Below are 18,462 nucleotides of genomic sequence, written 5' to 3' on the forward strand. Positions count from 1 at the left end.
TATTGATTTTTCACAGAGAGGAAGAGAGAGGGATAGAGAGTTAGAAACATCGATGACAGAGAATCATCAATCAGCTGCCTCTTGCACACCCCCTACTGGGGATGCGCCTGCAACCAAGGTACATGCCCCTGACCGGAATCGAACCCGGGACCTTTCAGTCCCCAGGCCGACGCTCTATCGACTGAGCCACACCGGCCCTGGCAAAAGGCCTTTTTGTAAAGATGCTCAGAAAGACTTTGAAACCAATGTCCAGTTCGGTCCCACAATGCAGTTATGCAAATGTCACCACTGGGCGGGGCTGGGCGATGGGCACAGGGGGCCTCTCTGAACTCTTTCTGCCACTTTCTGGGGGTCTGGAAGTATACAAGGATTAAAAGGTTTAACTTAAACTAAAAGAAAAAATAATTTAAAAAATTAAAGCTCTGGAAATACACTGGATGCCAGAACGGAAAGGACCTGATGGATCGCACAGGTGATTTTAACACTTTTCTTTAAAAGAAGGAAACGGACTCGGGCGCCTTGTCCAGGGTACGGCCTCGGAGTGCAGCACATCTCGCCTCAGCAGCCGGCTGTTCCTCTGGCACATTCCGCCGGCTCCCTCCGCTGGACCCTCCTCTCCGCTCTGACCCCAGGGCAGTCTTCACCTCCTGCTGCGGCGGCGACCACCGGAAACGGCCCCGTGGGTGTGGTCCCCGGGCAGCTGCGGGCGTGGCGCTCCGTTCCCCTGGCCCACGTGGTCCTTCGTCCGTTAGAACGCTGAAGCCATCACACAGGCGGGCAGGCGGTGACGGCATCGGGCTGGGAAGCCGGGCACAGACGCCTCGTTCCCTGGGCCGTGCTGCCATCGCCTGCCCCAGGGAAGCCAGCACATGTCGCTTCTCACGGCAATCGATGCACACACGTGTCGGGGGAAGCACAAACACTCCCTGAGCAGCGCACTTGAGACCCATCCGTCTCAAACAAGCACCCCCGGGAGCGGCTGAAGCAGCCGAAATGCAAGCGCTGGCGTTTGTGCTGAGTTTCTGTTTCCCCCTTTCCACTGCCTTTTACTTCCACGCCGGGGAGCGGGAGGAGAAGTGCATCATCGAAGACATCCCCAGCGACACGCTGATCACAGGTAGGTGGGGTGCTGTGGCCGCCCGCCGGCCCGAGTGTGCACGGTGGGCAGTGAGCGCCACGCGGTGCGGTCTCCTCGAGACGGTCTATCCAGTCGTGCAGAGCCAACGTGAGGGAGTCTGAGAGTGACTGGCATATTCATAAACAGGAAGCACAGAGGCAGCACCACAGAGTGCAAGCTTGATCTGCCTTTCCGTTGTCATGTTTCCTTCAGTAAGAGACTGATGCTAGCAATTCTGCTAAGTATGGCTGAGTTCTCCAAAGACACGCGAGGGCTCTGGGCGGCTCCGGTAAAACAGACAAAACAGATGCTAACGTGTCCTCTGAATGCCCACGTCCCACAGGGTGGGGCGGCGAGGGGCCTGACTGAGGCCGCTGCCCAGGCCGGCTGCCCATGCAGCCTGCCACCACCTCGGGGACGGCTGCTCGCGCCCATCCCACCCAGTACGCCCCGCAGGCGAAGCCTCCCTGGCCTGCTGAGAGGAAGCACGTGGCAGGGCTCAGGTGGCATAGGAAATCCAGGGTATTCAACGTTCAACATCAAACGCCCCGATCTTCATGCAGAAAAGGAAAAGAGGGGGTGCGAACCGGTGGTTCTTTGTCCGGCTGGTCACGCGTGTGTATGTGCAGTCACTCCAGGGCGTGGCGTCAGGTCCTCCTGCGTTCTGGGCCTCCACACTGGGGAGTTCTACTGCAAAAACCAAGATCCATCCTGCAAAAGCCCCTCCTCGCAACTGCCAGGGCAGAGGAGGCAGCTGCGGTGTGGGGCGGACCTCGGGGAGGGGTCGCCTGCAAAGCAGACCCAGAGGCCCTGCTGGCAGAGCCTCGCAGTGGCCGCGGCACGGTGGACATGGGCCGGGTTGCCACTGCGGAGCGCGCCAGGTTCAGGTCCCAGCTCCGCCGTCCAATAGCTATGTGCCCTTAGGCAAGCGATCTGACCTCTCTGCTTCAGTGGTAAACGGCGTAAAATAAGAGCAACAACCATTAATTTGGTTGTGATGACGCCTGGATTAATAGGGTAAGGCTCGCAGGACTCAACCGCACACTTCCCTGACCCCGACTCTTCACCTCAGGGATGCCCAGCTCCCGGGACGAGCCCAGTGGTGGGCGATCGCTGTCCCAGGAACCGGGAGCCGCTCAGCCTGCGTGAAGGGGTGGCGGGCGGGAGAAACAGGAGTAGCCTCCCTCCCCTTCGCCCACTGCCTGAGGCCACGAGCTGGGCGGACCTGGCCCAGGGCACGCTCGCTGGCAGGGCGCCCGAGCATCACCTGACCCCGGAGGGTCTGAGGCAGGAGGCCCAGGCCAGCGGGGGTCTGCGCTGCCAGGAGCAGATCCCGGTCTGGCCGCCCCTCCGCCCCAATCAGGGCCTCTCTTCGTCCTTGTCCCCCATGGACACTGGGACCACCCCCTCCTGGTCCTCCCTGCCTCCAGCTGCCCCTCTGCCCTGCCTGCCCCGCCTCCGTCTCTCTCTCCCCGCTGTCCCCTCTGGACCCAGCACCCCGTGCAATTATTTACTCAGCTTCCAAAGTCCACTGTCACCACAGGCACAGCTGGGAAATGTGCCCGGTCACCTGCTCACATTTTTCTTTAACAGAGAACGTGGCCCTCAAGTCCCAGAGGTGTAATACGCTAATAGAGAACGGCGGGAAAGGCAGGAAAGGGGGGTCAGCAGGACAAACGGAAAACAGACAGAACGCAGGCGGAAGCCCGGCTCCTGTGACACTGCGCTGCGTGAACGTGGACAGCGCTCCAGGAGAAGACAGGTCCACGGGGTCTAAAAACAAAACACACTGTTTCCCAATGAAACACTCTCACTCAGGGAGGAATGAGAGGAAGAGGAAAGACATGCAAATGTGGACGAAGGAGAGTGGGTGTACGGGGACGTGCAAAAACCCGTCTCCCAGAGATAAGGGACTCGGGGGCCCCCTTCAGAAGGCATCTGAGCACACCGTGTGACCACATTCCTGTAGCCACAGCCAGGCCGCTCCTCAGCAGCCCACTGTGTACACGTGCCACGTGACAGAAGAGCATTTCTCACAATACAGTTCTGACACGTTTCTTTAAACCCCTTTCGTGAAAAATCTTTGCTTCCCGTTTGCTGTGTGCTGTGTCCCCGGTGTGTGTCTTCAGCGAGGACCCGGCCGGTTCGCGGGCCGGGCGTGGGGACCGCCTGACGCTGTGGGCCAGCAGCTCGGCACCTGTGCTGCCGGCGCCAGGAAGGGCTCCACGCGCCCCAGCTCACTGCCGGCACACCTTCGCCACGGTGACGTCCCGGCGTCCACCTGGCGCACGCTCGGTCGGGAACATGCTTGGTTCAGGAAAGGCGATCCAGCCCACACTGAGGTTTAACTTTTAGATCGCCCTAAAGGGACAGACAGACGGTTCCTGGGAGCCCGCGGGGCCCTGAGGCTGGGAGGAACACAGCCAGCTGCTGCTTCTCTCCTCACAGCCCAAGGGCCGATCTCGCCCACGAAAGGCACGTCGGGCGTGCCCAGAGCCCTCGGAGCCGGCACCAAACCTCCTCGAGTGGGCTTTGCTCCCTGGGACTGAAAACAGCCGGCCGGCCGGGAACGTGAGCTCGGCCCGCCTCCCCCGTGGGCAGCTGGGGCCCACAGGGAACAGAGACCGATCTGGGATCGAGGCGCGACGTGCTTTGCAGCTGCCTCTGCTGCCCGGTAGCCGGTGACTCTGAGCTGTTTCCCTATCTGTAACCGGGAGCTGCACCTGCCCGGAGGACACCTGGCAGGTGACCGGCCGCAGGTGTTTGTCACCGTCGGGCCCCACCCCCTTGGACTCTGTCCCCGACCCTGTCACCTGGCCTCCCCGGAGAAGCAGGTGTGGCTGCCACTGCGGCTCACGTCCCTCCCCCAAGGGAAGAACACGTCCTGAGAAGCAGAGAAGACGCGGGAACTCCCCTCCTGGGAGCTGAGAGGGCGACAACGGGACCGAGGATCACCCAGTCCAGGGCGCCGGGGTCAAACGCAATTGCTTGGGAATGTGCTTAGAAGTTCAAAGTCAAATGTATTCTGCATTTGTATAGAGCTTCTCTGAGCTCTCTTAGCACTGCTCTCTAAGAACACGTGTCAGACGGTCTTAATGAAAAGGGAGAGAGGAGCAGCAGGCAGGCCTCTCTGGAGGGGCCTCATGTAGGTTCCGGCTGCCAGCTGGGTGAGTTCTAAAACCACTTGCTGGTCCTTGCACACATGTTTTTTAAAAATAAGGCTGATAGTCCCTTAGAAAAGGCAGCACTGAGAGCAACGGAGCACAGAGATCATGAAAAATAAAATAATTAGAATTATGAACTAGTGCATTTGCTCTTGGTGGCTCCCTTTCAAAGATCCCAGATAGGACTCAGCCACAAACCAGGGTGCTGTGTGCTGTTTCTCTAGAGCAGAACTCATTAGGGAGCAGGAAACATTAAATGACTGTTCTAATTTAGGCCCTAGAAGAACGTTTAAGGATATAGAAAGACGGTCACAAAATAGGGTGGAAAAACCAAGTTACCGAGAGTAGGTGCAGTCTCATCTCCTCTTTTTAAAATATATTTTTTACTGATTTCAGAGAGGAAGGAAAAGGACAGATATAAACATCAATGATGAGAGAGAACCATCGATCGGCTGCCTCCTGCACACCCCTTATTGGGGACCGAGCCAGCAACCCGGGCCTGTGCCCTGACCAGGAATCCAACCGTGACCTCGTGATGCATAGGTCGATGCTTAACCACTGATCCACACTGGGTGGGCAGTATCAGCTTTTTTCTATAAAATATATCATTTCTATTTCTAGGGAAAAGGTCTGGAGGATCATACTGTGCACAGAAAACTCCTAGGGGGGATTTTTTGCTTCCTAAAATTCCTACAATGGATGCATTTTATTTTTCTGATACTAAGTCAAGTGAGTGCCCATGGCTCCCAGCCTCAAGGACTAGGGGTCAGGGACAGCACGTCAGGTCACAGGACAGGGATGAGAGCCTGCCCAGCGCGTCACTGCGCTCGGGGAGGCCAGAGGAGGCACCGGTGTGACCGGAGTCACTGGTCTGCACGCGCCCCGCTCTCAGCCGTGTCCACTGAAGGGCCCCGAGGAAGGGTGCCTGGCAGTGAGGCTGGCCGCTCGCTGTGTACCGAGCTGGGGGAACGTGCTCTGTGGCGAGAGCACAAGGCCCTGGACTCGGGACCTTGTCACTCGCTCAGCCTTTTGCTGTCGGGTGTTTGCAGAGGAGTCGTAGGGCCTGGGCCGCCTGCCCTGTGGCAGTGGGGACGACTGTGCCAGCGTTACAGGGAGCTCACAGAAACACTGCCCATTGAAAGCCACGAAACTGCCCGGAGTCACGTATCAAGGCATGCACAGAGCCTACAATGTGCCAAGTCCTGTGTTAAGCAGCTGACAAATATTAAGTCACCTTTTAAAAATGGTTATTGATTTCAGAGAGAGAGAAGAGAGAGGGGGGAGAGGGAGAGGAACATCGACTTGTTGTTCCACTTATCTGTGCATCCATCAGTTGGTTCTTGTATATGCCCTGGCCAGGGATCAAACCCACAGCCTTGGCACCCTGGGACGACACTCTGACCCACTCAGCTACCAGGCTAGGACTTAGCTCACTCTTCATACCCTAGATACTTGCCTTCGCTATCTTAGTTTTACAAGATGGGGAGGCTGAGGCACACAGTTCCATGTTCTGCCCATGTGCTCATGACTAGCCAGAAGCCCCTGCGCTGCCTCGCCGTGCGGTGAGAAGCATGAGGAGGCAGCTGTCCCTGCCCTGTCCTGTGCTGTCCCCTGGCAGCTCCACCCACACTAAGGCCGGCTCTCCCAGCATGCTTCTCTCCTGCCATCTGGTGGTAACTGAGCGACATGACATCTCCCTCCAGCTCCCCTTCCACCAGGGGCCCAGCGGGGGGCTTGGGGCTGGGTGAGGATGGCGAGAGCAAACAGAAACCACCTCTCTCGTTCTGATTACTCAGGCAGCGCACCAAGTGCACTGGCGTGCTGACAATGGGCCGCTGACATCCATTCAGAACTCTGTATTGAACATGTACTGGGGGCCTTTCTACCACCCCACAAATCCTTACCAAGCTTCTACCCCCAGCCAAAGGCTGCCCTGGGCTCACGCCAGGCCCCAGCAGCCCTCGGAGGAGGACACAGCATGTGCCTGTGCCCCAGCCTCAGCGTGCAGACACGGGATGCGACAGAGGAGCTGGCACAATGGCAGGACCCGGAGTGGGCAAGTGTGGGAGAGTGACAAGAGCCAAGTCCCAGGCAGGGGAGGGCAGCCACTGGCAGACAGGGGCACCCCACCGGAGGCAGGCAGAGGGGGGCTGCATGGTGAGCACCAGGTGGCGGAAAGATGCTGTCCCCGCCGGAGGCCAGGGAGCCGTCTCAGGTGTGTGGGCTGCGGGAAGGGACTAAAAGACATGCTGAGGCTGGCTGGCTACCGCACAGGCTGCTCAGACGTGTGTGCGGGACGCCAGGAGACACGCGGCAGAGGCTCCCAGTGGGTCACGCATGCGGGAAGCCTTGCCGTGTGGCTGTGTTCTCTTATTCAGTAAAGCCCCGAGTTCACTCCGCCTCTTCAATCTGTGGGCTTCCTCCTTTGAACAGATTTGGGGTTCCCAGCCTTCATTTCTTCCAGTTCGCTTTACTGTGCTTTGCAGGTGTTGCATTTTACAAACTGAAGGTCAGACTCCACCAGCAAAGACTGTAACTCACTGGAGGCTCAGACGATGCTGGCGCTGTCAGCGTGAAGTATTTTTAATTAGTATGCATGCTTTTAGGTGTGTGCTGTCACACCTGGACCACCGTACGGTGCACACACGCTTCCCCGTGCGCGGGGACACCAGAGGTCACATGCCTCATGCGCTGCCACAGGCACTTCGGGCGTGTCTGGCCTGACCTGCGGCATCTCCAAGGCGTCACTGCACTTCTCCCCGGACCTTGTTCAGGTCCATGAGGCCCCCTCCCCCACTCAGTTCCTTTTCATTTAACAGATTTCATTACTTCTCTTGGTCCAACTTCAAGATCACTGACGCTTTTTTCTTTTGTCTACCGTCTTTTAGTGAGTCTATTTGGTACGTTTTCAGTGTCGAATATTGTATTTTTCCTATTCTGTGTCCACTTTTTCTTTTATACCTTCTACTCTTTTGCTGAGAATTCCTATTTTTCTATCATTTAAAGGGTGTTCCAACTTCTAGCTGATGCATTTTTATGACGACTGTTTAGAATTTCTGTCAGATAATTCCAACATCTATGTCATTCGGATGTTGGTGTCTGCTAACCATCTTTTCTCATTCAAATTGAGACTTTCCTGGTTCTTGGCTTGGAGAGTAACCCTGTAATGTAACGTATCCTGGACAGTTTGAGTGTTATGTGTGACTCTGAATTCCATCTAATTACTGTTTCAGCAGGCAGCCGGCCCATTCAGATTCAGAAACTAAACTAAAGCTAGTTTAGTTTCCCGAGACTCTGCACGTGTGCTCCACGTCGGCCCACCTAAAACCCGGTAGCATTCCACAGGGCAGGTGGGCCCTCTGAGCCTCTGCCACGCTGAGCCCGGTTGGCTACGGCACAGGCTGCTCAGACGTGTGTGCAGGACGCCGGGCGAGGTCTTCAAGGTCCCTTTCTCCAGCTCCCTCCTCTCTGCGACCCTCCCTCAGCGCTCTGGGACTGAAGTGGGACGGTGCCTCTTCACTGCCCTCCAGTGCAGGGTGGACCTCACATCAGACGTGTCCGGGGGAGGAGAGCAATCCTCCACCTGGAGCAGGGCAGGGGGGCGGGGAGGGGCTACATCCTGCAGGACCACCTGTTCCAGATCCTTTGACCAGGGTGACATATTGGGAGTGGGTTTTCTCACTTCCTTCCACCCGACTCTCTAATTTGGTCTGGCTCCCAGGTGAGGCTGTGTAGGCGTGGGAAAAACAAACTGAATGCACTGCTGAGTCGTGCTGAGTCATGAGGTCCTTAGCCAGTGAGCTTGCTTTTCCATCTTGCAGAGTTTGCTGCCAGCTGCCCAGTGCTCAGTTGTAATTAGCAGGAGGAAGAGGGTGGAAGAGACTTGCTCCATCTTTTCCAGAACCATCTATGATACTTCTTAAAAGACCTTAAGGCGGACCGTTCTAAAAGCGACAGCGTATACAGTCAGCAGGCTTCTAAAGGGAGGAGGGCAGGTCTATGCAAAAGACCCAAAGGTCACAGTTGCTCAGGGTGCAGGCTGCAGCCTCCGCCCAGGACATGCTCTCTCGGTGTCCTGCAGGGTCCCCCACTTCCAGAGCTGCCCCTGCCCCTGCGTGAGGGAAGGGCTCCCATCTCAGGTCCCTGTCAGGCTGTCCGCTTGCCTCCCACAAGGCCGTGTGCGCTGGAGACCTCTAGCTTTCGCAGCGGGTGACTTTGGTGGTGATTCTGCCTCTGCAACATGGTCCTGGGCGGCTCGCGGCTGTGACTCTCTCTCTGAGACTGGGCTCCCAGCTTGAACAACAGGGACAGTAACACAGACTCCAGCATTCTGCACAGCCCCCGCACTAGCCCCTGGTCCACACCACCTGCACTGCGACAGCCTCCAGCTTCCACTCCTGACCCTTCCTCCTCCTTTTCTCCACACAATAAAATCTCAAAATGAAAACCACAACATTTCACTCCTCCAACCAATAACTTCCCCAGATCCCTACAACGGACTGTAGGCCCTCCCTGGTCTGGCCCCGGCTCTCCCGTCACCCATCTCCCTGCTAAGCATTCTCTCCCGCTAACCTCCCTCCGGCCATCGGCTGTTCTTCAGACAGTAAGCACGCCCCTGCCCCAGGACCTCTGCACGTGCTGCTGCACAGAAGGCCCTTTCGCCGTGTGTGTGTGTGTGTGTGTGTGTGTGTGTGTGTGTGTGAGGGACAGCGCCGTGTGGTGCTGAGGGAAAAGGCACACGCTGCTGGCTCTGAACCCCGAGTCTGCCACGTGCTAGGATGTGACCTCTGGCAAGTGGCTTTTTCTCTGCTGTGCTTCATCGTCTGTAAAGCATCATAAGAACAGTCCCCGGCAGCCCTGGCGGGTGGCTCGGTTGGTTAGAGCATCATCCTGAAACCCCAAGTTCGAGTTCTATCCCTGGCAGGGCACATACAAGAGCCAACCAATGAAGGCATAAATAAGTGGACAACAAATCCATGTTTTGTTATTTCTCCCTTCTCCTAACTTTCTAAAAATCAATTTTAAAAAATAGTACCTAACTATATAATGTTGTCGTTAAAATTCAGATTATGTGTGAATTCCTGAGAAAGGTGCTTGGCACATCATTAGCACGGAGTGTGATAGAAACATCACCTTCATGTGACATTTCTAAGTGTAGACAGTATAAAATTGTGTATCTCTACGCCCTCTTCTCAGGCCTGTGCTCAAGCCCCCGGCTCCCCACAGCGTCCTCGGGTCCCTAGCCCGCCACCGGGACCTGCTCCCGTCGGCCCAGCACTCTGACACTGGAGTCCATCTGCTCGCCGTCTGGCTGCTGCGGGAAAGCTCCCCGGACAGACGCTGTCCGTTCCGCTCCCCTCTGTCCTCAGCTCCGGGAGCAGGGCCCCCGCCCGTGACACACGTGTCACACAGCGGGGTGAAGGAAGGCATGCATGGGTACCAACACTTTCCTAAGAGCACGCTTTGAGGACGCACACGGCAGTGAGTGTTAAATGCTAACAGTGCCCGGCGGACATAGGTGTTAGCCAGCTCTTCCTGCGATTGCACCTCTGAAGGCTGAGGGGAAAGCTGAGCCCCAGGAGGCTTATCGGGTCCCGAGGGAGAAGGCGGGGGGCCCTTCGGCAGCCCCCATCTCAGCAGGAGCCTGTGGAGACAAAAGCCTCGGGCAGGCACACACCTACGCTTGGAGAAGGGATGGTGCGGGAGAGCTCGGGGTGAGTGGGGTCGGGGAGACACGGAGGCGGAACGCGAGCAGGTGCTGGAGGAGGCCCTGCACGGCCACGCCGGCTCAGGCTCTGGCGGAAGCTCCATAGCCGTCTTGCCCGCAGCCCCGCTGAGCCCGCAGAGGACTGAACTGTCCCCCCTCGCTGCACAGAAGCTCGGGCTCCGGGCGGCGACACCACCGTAGACAAGCGACCGGGACCAACGGCTCCAACCTTCCACAGATTCCGGTTTCCCGTCTCTGCCAGTGACCCACGCGTGTACACGGCTGTGAAGCACGCGCGTGTGGTGGTGATCACGGTAGCCGGGCCTGCCGGTTCCCCTGTGACCTGCCGTGTCTTATGCTCTGAAACAGGCTCCTTCAAGCTGCAGCAATGGGACGTGGCCGGACAGGACTTCCTGGAATCGGCGCCCGGCCTGGGGCTCTTCGTGACCGTCACAACCTACAGCGAGGAGGTAAGACGCTCTCACGTCGTGTCACTCCCGTGTTCCCGTCCCTAAAACTCACAAGGCGCGTATCCCCAGGAATGCTTAAAATCTCCGCGTGAGCACGCATCAACCAGCATCTTTACTCTCTAACATTCAGTCAGGCACTGCACCAGGCACAGAGGGAGCCTGCTATCACAGCCTCGTCTAGCTGATGCCCGCACAGAGAGTTTAAAAACAAGACAAACCGAGTTGTGCTGGCTGGGCCTGCAGGGCAGAGGGCACCCACGGGGGCAACGCGTCCCAATGCTTCTGCAGGGGCCACACACACACCCTCCCGGAAGGGCCAGGCAGGGCAGCTCCCTCGGGGCCTGGCCGGGCTCCCCAGTCCTCGGCAGCCTCTGGGCCTGTCTGGCCTCTCTGGGAGTTAGCAAAGGGCCAGGAGAGGCCTCCTGACCAAGGGGAGCTGACAGGGGTGTTGGAATCAGAGCCAAGGTACAGTGCAGACTGCCTCTCGGCTGAGTCCTGGACAGGACACCGGCCTGCGTGACCCTCCACTTTCCGTCCGCATGATGGATAGAAGGACGTCCACCCTGACCAGCCAGCCCAAGGTGCTCTGATCTGCTCAGCCAGCACCGCAAACACAGCTGCAGGCACTGCTGCCATGTGACTGCCTCGTCCTGTGCTGGCTCCCGGGGAGCAGACGGTGTGGAGCGCCGCCTGGTGGAACAGGTACCTCCCTGCGCGGAGAGGAACTCAGTGTAAGCAGGACAACGTTCCTCTTCTCATGAAAACGAGGGGTACCTGGGCCTGAGCGTAGGGCAGACACGTGACACCCTGCTGGTGTGGAGGCTGGGCTGGTCGCTGGCGACACCAGTCCAGCTGGACTAGTGGACAGTGGTTCCTGCTGTGGTAGGTTCCTCTCTTGGCGCACTCGGCACCTCCCTCCTAGCAGGGCCACGGGCCCCTCTCCCTCCTCCAGTCTCCTGTCCTCCCTGCACTCCACCTCCCGTGGCCCTTGTCAGGGTACCAGGGCCCAGGTCTCTTGCTCTTTCCCAGGAGTCCTTCATGAGCAGTCTGGAACTGTCTCCACAAGTTACTAAAACCAGAACCCGAAGCCCAGGGGGGCTGAAAACTGTCACAGGAAAATGTTTACTGTTATTAAGGCAGAAGGTCTGTTCCTCGACAACACAACCGCCTGAGCGAGGAGCTACGTTCTGCTCATTCTGCAAACACCCAACACGTCTCATTGTGGGCCTACTGTGTGCCCGGCCCTCTGCTTGGCCTAGGAGAGACCAAACTCTCACCTTCAGGCCTCATTTCCAGGAAGGCCCTTCCGTTTGGAATATGATAGGAAACGGCAACACCCTAATGGTTTGGCTTAGTGGATAGAACGTCGGCCTGCAGACTGAAAGGTCCCAGGTTCAATTCCGATCAAGCGCTCGATCCCCAGTGTGGGGTGTGCAGGAGGCAGCTAATCAATTATTCTCTCTCATCATTGATGTTTCTATCTCTCTTTCCCTTTCCCTTCCTCTCTGAAATCAATAATAATATATTTTAAAAAAGAAGAAGAAGAAATGGCTCTAGTTTCAGCATTTCGTATAAGATCAGATCCCCATTTAAGATACCTATCGGCACCCCCACAAGGACAATGGGGGCTTGGGGTCCTCTAAGTTGTGTCCATTCATGTGACTGACAGCTTAATAGGATAACATGCGTATGCAGGCCAGAACACATCAGCAATGCATATGTACCACACATACATGTCTCCTGTGCTCCATTTCTCACTATTCCGTGTCCAATATTCCTATTCCATGTTGTGGAAGGAAACCTGTTGTTCTGAGAGATTACATGACAGACACGAGCTCACCATCAGCAAGTGGCAACAATGAGAGTTAAACTCGTGTATGTGTGTCTTTTCCAATACACCAATCAGCAGGCATTCGGCGTGGCGTGTGTGCTGACTTGACTGTGCCCTGGAAGTAGACTGTGCAGAGCCTGAAGCAGACAGGAAGCTGAAGCTCAGACACCGAATGTGATAACCAGCAGTCACAATGCTTTTTCAGAGAAGAGTTCTGTTACTCATTTAAAATCAGAAATCCACAGCAAAATCAGACCTTTGAATGCCGTCTATTCAATAAAATCTCCCAATCAAGCCTGGCTGGGGTGGAGTAGTGGACTGAGGGCTGTCCGGTGCAGGGGTCACTGGTTTGATTCCCAGTCAGGGCACATTCTAGGATTGGGGGCTCGATCCCCGGTGCAGGTGTGCAAGAGGCAGGTGTTCTCATTGATGTTTCTTTTTTTTAAAGTATTTTTTAAAATATTTTTTATTGATTTGGGAGAGGGAGAAAGAGACAGAAACACCAATGATGAGAGAGAATCATTGATGGGCTGCCTCTTGCACACCCCACACTGGGGATTGAGCTCACAACCCGTGAATGTGCCCTGACTGGGAATCGAACCCTGATCTCCTGGTTCATAGGTCAATGTTTAACCACTGAGTCACATCAGCCAGGCTTCCTATATTTTTATGGATTTTAGAGAGAAAGGGAGCGACAGAAACATCAATGGTGAGAGAGAATCATCAGCTATACTCTTTTTGTAAACATTTTTTTAATGGTTGCCCCAGGGTTTGCAATATTTGCTACTAGTCCAAGGCCACTTTCAAACAACACCCTGTCATTTCACAGCAGGTGCCTTACAAGCCCTCGTTATCCCTAAGGCGTCCTTCCCTGACAGCACTGCTGCCATTCATTTCACTGACACAGTCAGTACTGCTGTTATTGTGAACGACTGTGATGTGTTAGATCATAAAGAAAAATTAAGTGTTAAAGTTTACTTTCACTTACTCCTCCTCTAATGCTCTTCTGTTCTTTATGTATAATAGATCCAAGTTTCTGCCCTGTATTGTTTTCTTTTCTCCGAAGAACTTATTTAACATCTCTTGCCTGGCAGGTCTATCAGTGACAAATTCCCTCGATTTTTTGTTTATCTGAGAAAATCTTTGTTTCTCCTTCACTTTTGAAGGAGAATTTTGCAGGATACAGAATTCTATGATGGCACAGTTCTCTCTCTCTCTCTCTCTCTCTCTCTCTCTCTCTCTCTCTCTCTCTCTTTCTCTCTCTCTGTTTCACTCCTCTCTCTACTTACTTGATGGATGCTAAGGGTTTCCCCTCTGGTTTCTTTCATGAGTGTATCTTTAGTATCTGCAGTTTCAACATAACATGCTTGGCCATCTATCCTGCTTGGTGCTCTTTGCGCTTCCTGCTCTGTGGCTTGGCATAGACATGTCTGTGGAGGAAGTTCTCGGTTACTGATGCTTTACGTGTTTCTTCTGTTCCTCTCTTCCCCCTCAGGGGTTCCCACTGTGTGTGTTACACCTTCTGCAGCTGTCCCATGGTCCCTCTGATTTCTCTTGGCTTTCAGTTTTGGAAGTTCCTGTGGGCCTATCCTCAAGCTCCGAGGCTCTTTCCTCACTGTGTCCCGTCTCCTAAGGAGCCCGTCAGAGGCCTTCTTCACTCTGCAATTCCTACCTCCCGAGTTTCTTTTTGATTCCTCCTTCGGAATTCCGCCTCTCTGCTCACACTGCCATCTGTTCTAGCATAGTGTCTACTTTTTTCATTAGAGCCCTTAGCATATTAGTCATAGTTTTTCTAAATTCCTGTTCTGATCATTCCAATATCCCAGCATGTCTGAATGTGATCCTGATGCTGGCTCTGTCTCTTCACACCGTGTCCTCTTGCCTTTTAACGTGCCTTGTGATTGTTGTAAGCTGCCATGGCGTAATGGGCGAAGGGAACCGGAACTGGTTCCCACAGCGGTTCTTCTCCGGCAGATTGTATTCTTGGTATTTCCTTGTTCTTCTCTCCGGTTTTGAAGGCAGCAGTTTGCCCTGTGACCTCAATTCTCTGACAGATCTAAGAAGTGATTTCCTTCTGTCCAGCTTTTTACTCGTTGTTAAGACAAAACTGCTTCTATGCCAGACTAGAAGTCCTGTACCTGTTTTAGAATCCCAAACTATATATAAATAAACCAAAGTCCCCAACAATTTGGTGTGTTCTTTACAATTCTCTTGTAAGCACATAGAAACATATATATGTATTCGTTCTTTTGTAAATGATGCCTTTTTTACAAAAACAGGGTCCTACACAGACTGCTCTACCACAGGATATAATGGACACCTTCTATAGAGATATTGATATCCTATATAATAAAAGGCTAATATGCAAATTGTCCCCTCGGGAGTTATACTGACCTGGAGTTTGGCCACTCGCTACGACGTATGCTGACCACCAGGGGGCAGCATGGAATGAAAGAAGGCCCCAGCCAGCAGCCAGCAGCCAGCAGCCAGAGGAAGGAAGGCCCAGATCAGCCCTGGTCACCGGTGGGGTATAGGGACCCTATCCATGCATGAATTTCATGCACTGAGACTCTAGTAATATACTAGTGGCCTGGTGCACAAAATCCATGCATATTAAAAGGGAATTAATTAGAAGAAACATTTTAATATTGCTATTTGCCCTTTTCTCTATAATAGAAGTGTCAGAAATGAAAGAAAATTAGTAACATGTATATGAAAATCTCCCTCCTGTCAGGGGTGCGCCATGGGACCTAGAGTCAGGTCCCCGCCCACCACGCACACACACTTTGAAAACGCAGGAGACCCAGACCCACCAGCCCTACCCCCATTGGGAGAGACCCAGACCTGGCTGGTCCCACCCCCATTAAGCCCCTCCAGCAGGGGGCGCAGCCTCAGGTCCCCCAGCCTGGCACTGGGCGGAGGCACAGCCTCATGTCCTCGGCCAGGTGCGAGGGGGGAGGGGGGGGAGGGGCGGCACATACTTGGGTTACAGGTTTGATCCTGTTGGGGCACATACAGGTAGCAACTGATCAATATATCTCTCCCACATCAATGTTTCTCTCTCTCCTTCCCTTCCTCTCTACAACTAATGGAAATATCCTCAGATAAAGATTTAAAAAAATTTAATGTAATGTTTCTACTATGAATAACATCACACTGGATATCCTTTTTATGAAACTTTATCTACGTGTAAACTTCTGTAGGTAGAACTGCTGGGTCGCTGGTTACACATTTTAATAATCAATATAGAGTGCCAAAGTGCTCTCCAGTAACGTTGCTCAATTCCGAAAACAGTGTTGGGAGATGGTATTTGTCAATACGTCCTTGGGCACTTGTAAATTGTTGCCAACCTGGTCACAAACAAGGGCTATCCTATGGTGGTTTGTATTTTTATTTTTATTTTTATGAAGTCTGGGTATTTTTCATGTTTGATTTCTTCTTTGGGAATTGCACACTTTTTACTAGATGTACAGAAAAGACTCGTTTTTAAGAATGGCAACAGAGCCGAAACTGGTTTGGCTCAGTGGATAGAGCATCAGCCTGCGGACTGAAGGGTCCCACGTTTGATTCCGGTCAAGGGCATGTACCTTGGTTGCAGGCATATCCCCAGTGGGGTGTGTGCAGGAGGCAGCTGATAGATGTTTCTGTCTCATCAATGTTTCTCTCTATCTCTCTCCCTTCCTCTCTGTAAAAAATATATTAAAAAAAAAAAAAAAAAAAAAGGAATGGCAACAGAGAATAATAAGCTTACACTGGAAATCCTCCCTCCTAGGTATTACTGTCCAAGCTGTATGGCCCACAAGGAACGTTCCACTTCACTTCCCACTCCCCTGGCGAGCACATCATCTGCTTAGAATCTAATTCCACGAGGCTCGTGTCGTTTGGAGGCAGTAAGCTGGTGAGTGCCCGCCCCACGTCGCGGCTGCTGAGCACAGTGCCAGCACTATTCAGGCGTGACATCAGTATGCAGAGCCGTGACACCCGGGCCGGCTCGAAACCTATTAAAGTCCTGCGCCCAGACCTCAGCGCGGCAGCCACGGAGGGAGCTGGGAAGCTTGGACAGGGTTCAAAGGAGCGCCACCAAGTTGATTAAAGGGCTTGAAAAGTAAGAACTGTGAGGGGAGGTTAAAGGAACTGTGATTATTCAGGCTTGAAAACAAGTGAGGGCTGAGGGTGAATTAATAATGGAATTCCAATAAATAAAACCCTTCACGGTGGATGGTGATTGGCTATTTCCTAAATGTGCTGGGAACTAACGAGGAGACGGTGTACTTTAGCATCAGAAACCCAGCTGTGTGTAAAGAAGCTTTGCTGGGAGGAATCAGGTTCTCAGCACCAGACGCATGTGCCGGGGAGTAAATCTGATGCCCAGGAGGGCGTGAGCCCCTCGGGTCAGGAGGTGAGCGTTCAGTGCGTTGTTATTACAAAGAGGACTGCTGAGCAAAACGGGGGACAGAGTGGCAGTGAGGGGAAGGGGGGATGCAGAGCGAGGGGCTGCCTGCTCTTGAAAGGGGGAAAAGGAAGGAGAGGAACTGAGGACACGAAGAGAGAGAGGAGGAGAAAGGGGAGCCGTTTTAAAAGCGTGCTTATTCGTTCTGTTTGCACAGCGGATCCACTTGGACATCCGCATCGGAGAGCATGACCTCGGTGCCGCCGTCGCTCAGGCCAAGGACAAGGTTAATGAAGTCAGCTTCAAGCTTGAACATCTGATTGAGCAAGTTGAGCAAATAGTCAGAGAACAAAACTATCAAAGGGTCAGTCTGCCTGTTCGGCTCATTTTCTCTCTTCCTGCCAGGAACGTAATTCCGCAGACCAAGTCCCTGAACCGAGGAAAGAATAAACTGTGTGCTCCTTGGTCCTTCCCTCTGGGCCACACTGCGTGTCCTAACCACAGGCAGTTCTGTCCCCTGGTCAGCAGGTTCCTCAGGGGCCGGGGGCTGCGGCCCACGCACCTTCGGGGTGTGAGTTTACAGAATGGATGAGTGAGTGCTTTACGGATCTGAAGAGGCTGAGCATGCCCACGTCCTAAATCACAGTTTTGGTGCCCTGACAGCATGAGTTTTCTGGGTCACTGCACCCACTGGGCTCTGGCCAGACGTGGGCTCAAAACTGCTCCACCAAACACTAACCTCGTGTCGTCTCTAGGCCTCAGTTCCCTCATCTGGAAATGAGATGAGGGCAGGTGTACCGGACACAGAGTCCAGCTTAGAGTAAAGTAAGAATTCAAACCATGAAAATATTGGGTAACGTTCACTTTGCTTAATAGAGACAGATGTATAGAGAAGTAGATCAAGTACTGGATATTTCACACCAAAATACAAAAATGTCTTAAAAGGTTGGTTCTTAATCCTTGTCTTTGCTAACACCACACCTGGCTTAGAAAATCAGAGATGACACGGTGGTATAAGATACGAATTGAGAAACATCAAATACTTTGTTTTTTATTTGTTTGTATTTTTGTGTGTGTGTTTTACATCAAATACTTTGAATGCATACAGCACCTTCCCCTCAAACTCAGGCAGTAAGTTCTTTAAGAAACTGCCCTGGTTGGTATGCTAAGTGATTAAAGCTTCCGCTCCCCTCACCAAAGGGTTGTGGGTTCAATTCCCAGTCAAGGACATATTCCTGGGTTGCAGGTTCAATACCCTCCTCTCTCTCTTTCTCTCTCTCCACCTCCTCCCTCCCTTCCACTCTCTCTAAAAAAGATCAATGGAAATATCCTTAGGTGAGGATTAACAACAAAAAGCAAAAAAAGAAAAAAAACAAAAAGAAACTAAACCTGCTTATTTCTCTTCTGTATAGGACCGTGAAGAAAATTTTCGAATGACCAGTGAAGACACAAATAGCAATGTTTTATGGTGGGCTTTTGCACAAACATTAATCTTTATCTCAGTTGGAATTTTCCAAATGAAGTACCTTAAAGACTTCTTTATAGCTAAGAAGCTTGTTTAAAATGCTAATAAAGACAGATAACTACCTGCTGATTTGCATAACACTTGAGTTAATAAATCAAAATACATTCATGAATGTGTATTACAGCATATCCTTAAATAACATCATTTTGTTTAATATCATCTATATATATATATATATATATATAAAATCCTAATATGCAAATAGACCAAACAGCAGAACTGAACAAGTCACTATGATGCTCACTGACCACCAGGGGG

General features: G+C 53.2%; 1 protein-coding gene across 2 annotated transcripts; it reads left to right on the forward strand.

Annotated features, from left to right (window-relative positions):
- The first annotated feature begins 663 nt into the window (after positions 1–663).
- On the forward strand, positions 664–18,270 carry LOC311619960 (transmembrane emp24 domain-containing protein 11). Of its 2 annotated transcripts, XM_084878755.1 has the most exons (5): positions 699–1,117; positions 10,358–10,458; positions 16,062–16,187; positions 16,897–17,043; positions 18,092–18,270. In XM_084878755.1, exons 1-5 carry the CDS (start codon positions 994–996, stop codon positions 18,239–18,241), a joined length of 648 nt encoding a protein of 215 aa, XP_084734881.1. In that variant the 5' UTR covers positions 699–993; the 3' UTR covers positions 18,242–18,270. The 2 variants fall into 2 exon arrangements, with proteins under 2 accessions (XP_084734882.1, XP_084734881.1); XM_084878756.1 differs by lacking the exon at positions 16,062–16,187 and having other exon boundaries at positions 664–1,117.
- The last annotated feature ends 192 nt before the right edge of the window (positions 18,271–18,462 follow it).

The sequence above is a fragment of the Pipistrellus hanaki genome, assembly GCF_964339955.1.
Source record: "Pipistrellus hanaki genome assembly, chromosome: 1".
Lineage (NCBI taxonomy): Eukaryota > Metazoa > Chordata > Mammalia > Chiroptera > Vespertilionidae > Pipistrellus > Pipistrellus hanaki.

Excerpts from the sequence above, each read along its gene's own strand:
- LOC311619960 (XM_084878755.1), top strand. The coding sequence starts at position 994 with ATGCAAGCGCTGGCGTTTGTGCTGAGTTTCTGTTTCCCCCTTTCCACT. Across the intron at positions 1,118-10,357 it reads CAGCGACACGCTGATCACAG|GCTCCTTCAAGCTGCAGCAA; the intron begins GTAGGTGGGGTG and ends GCTCTGAAACAG. Across the intron at positions 10,459-16,061 it reads TCACAACCTACAGCGAGGAG|GTATTACTGTCCAAGCTGTA; the intron begins GTAAGACGCTCT and ends CCTCCCTCCTAG.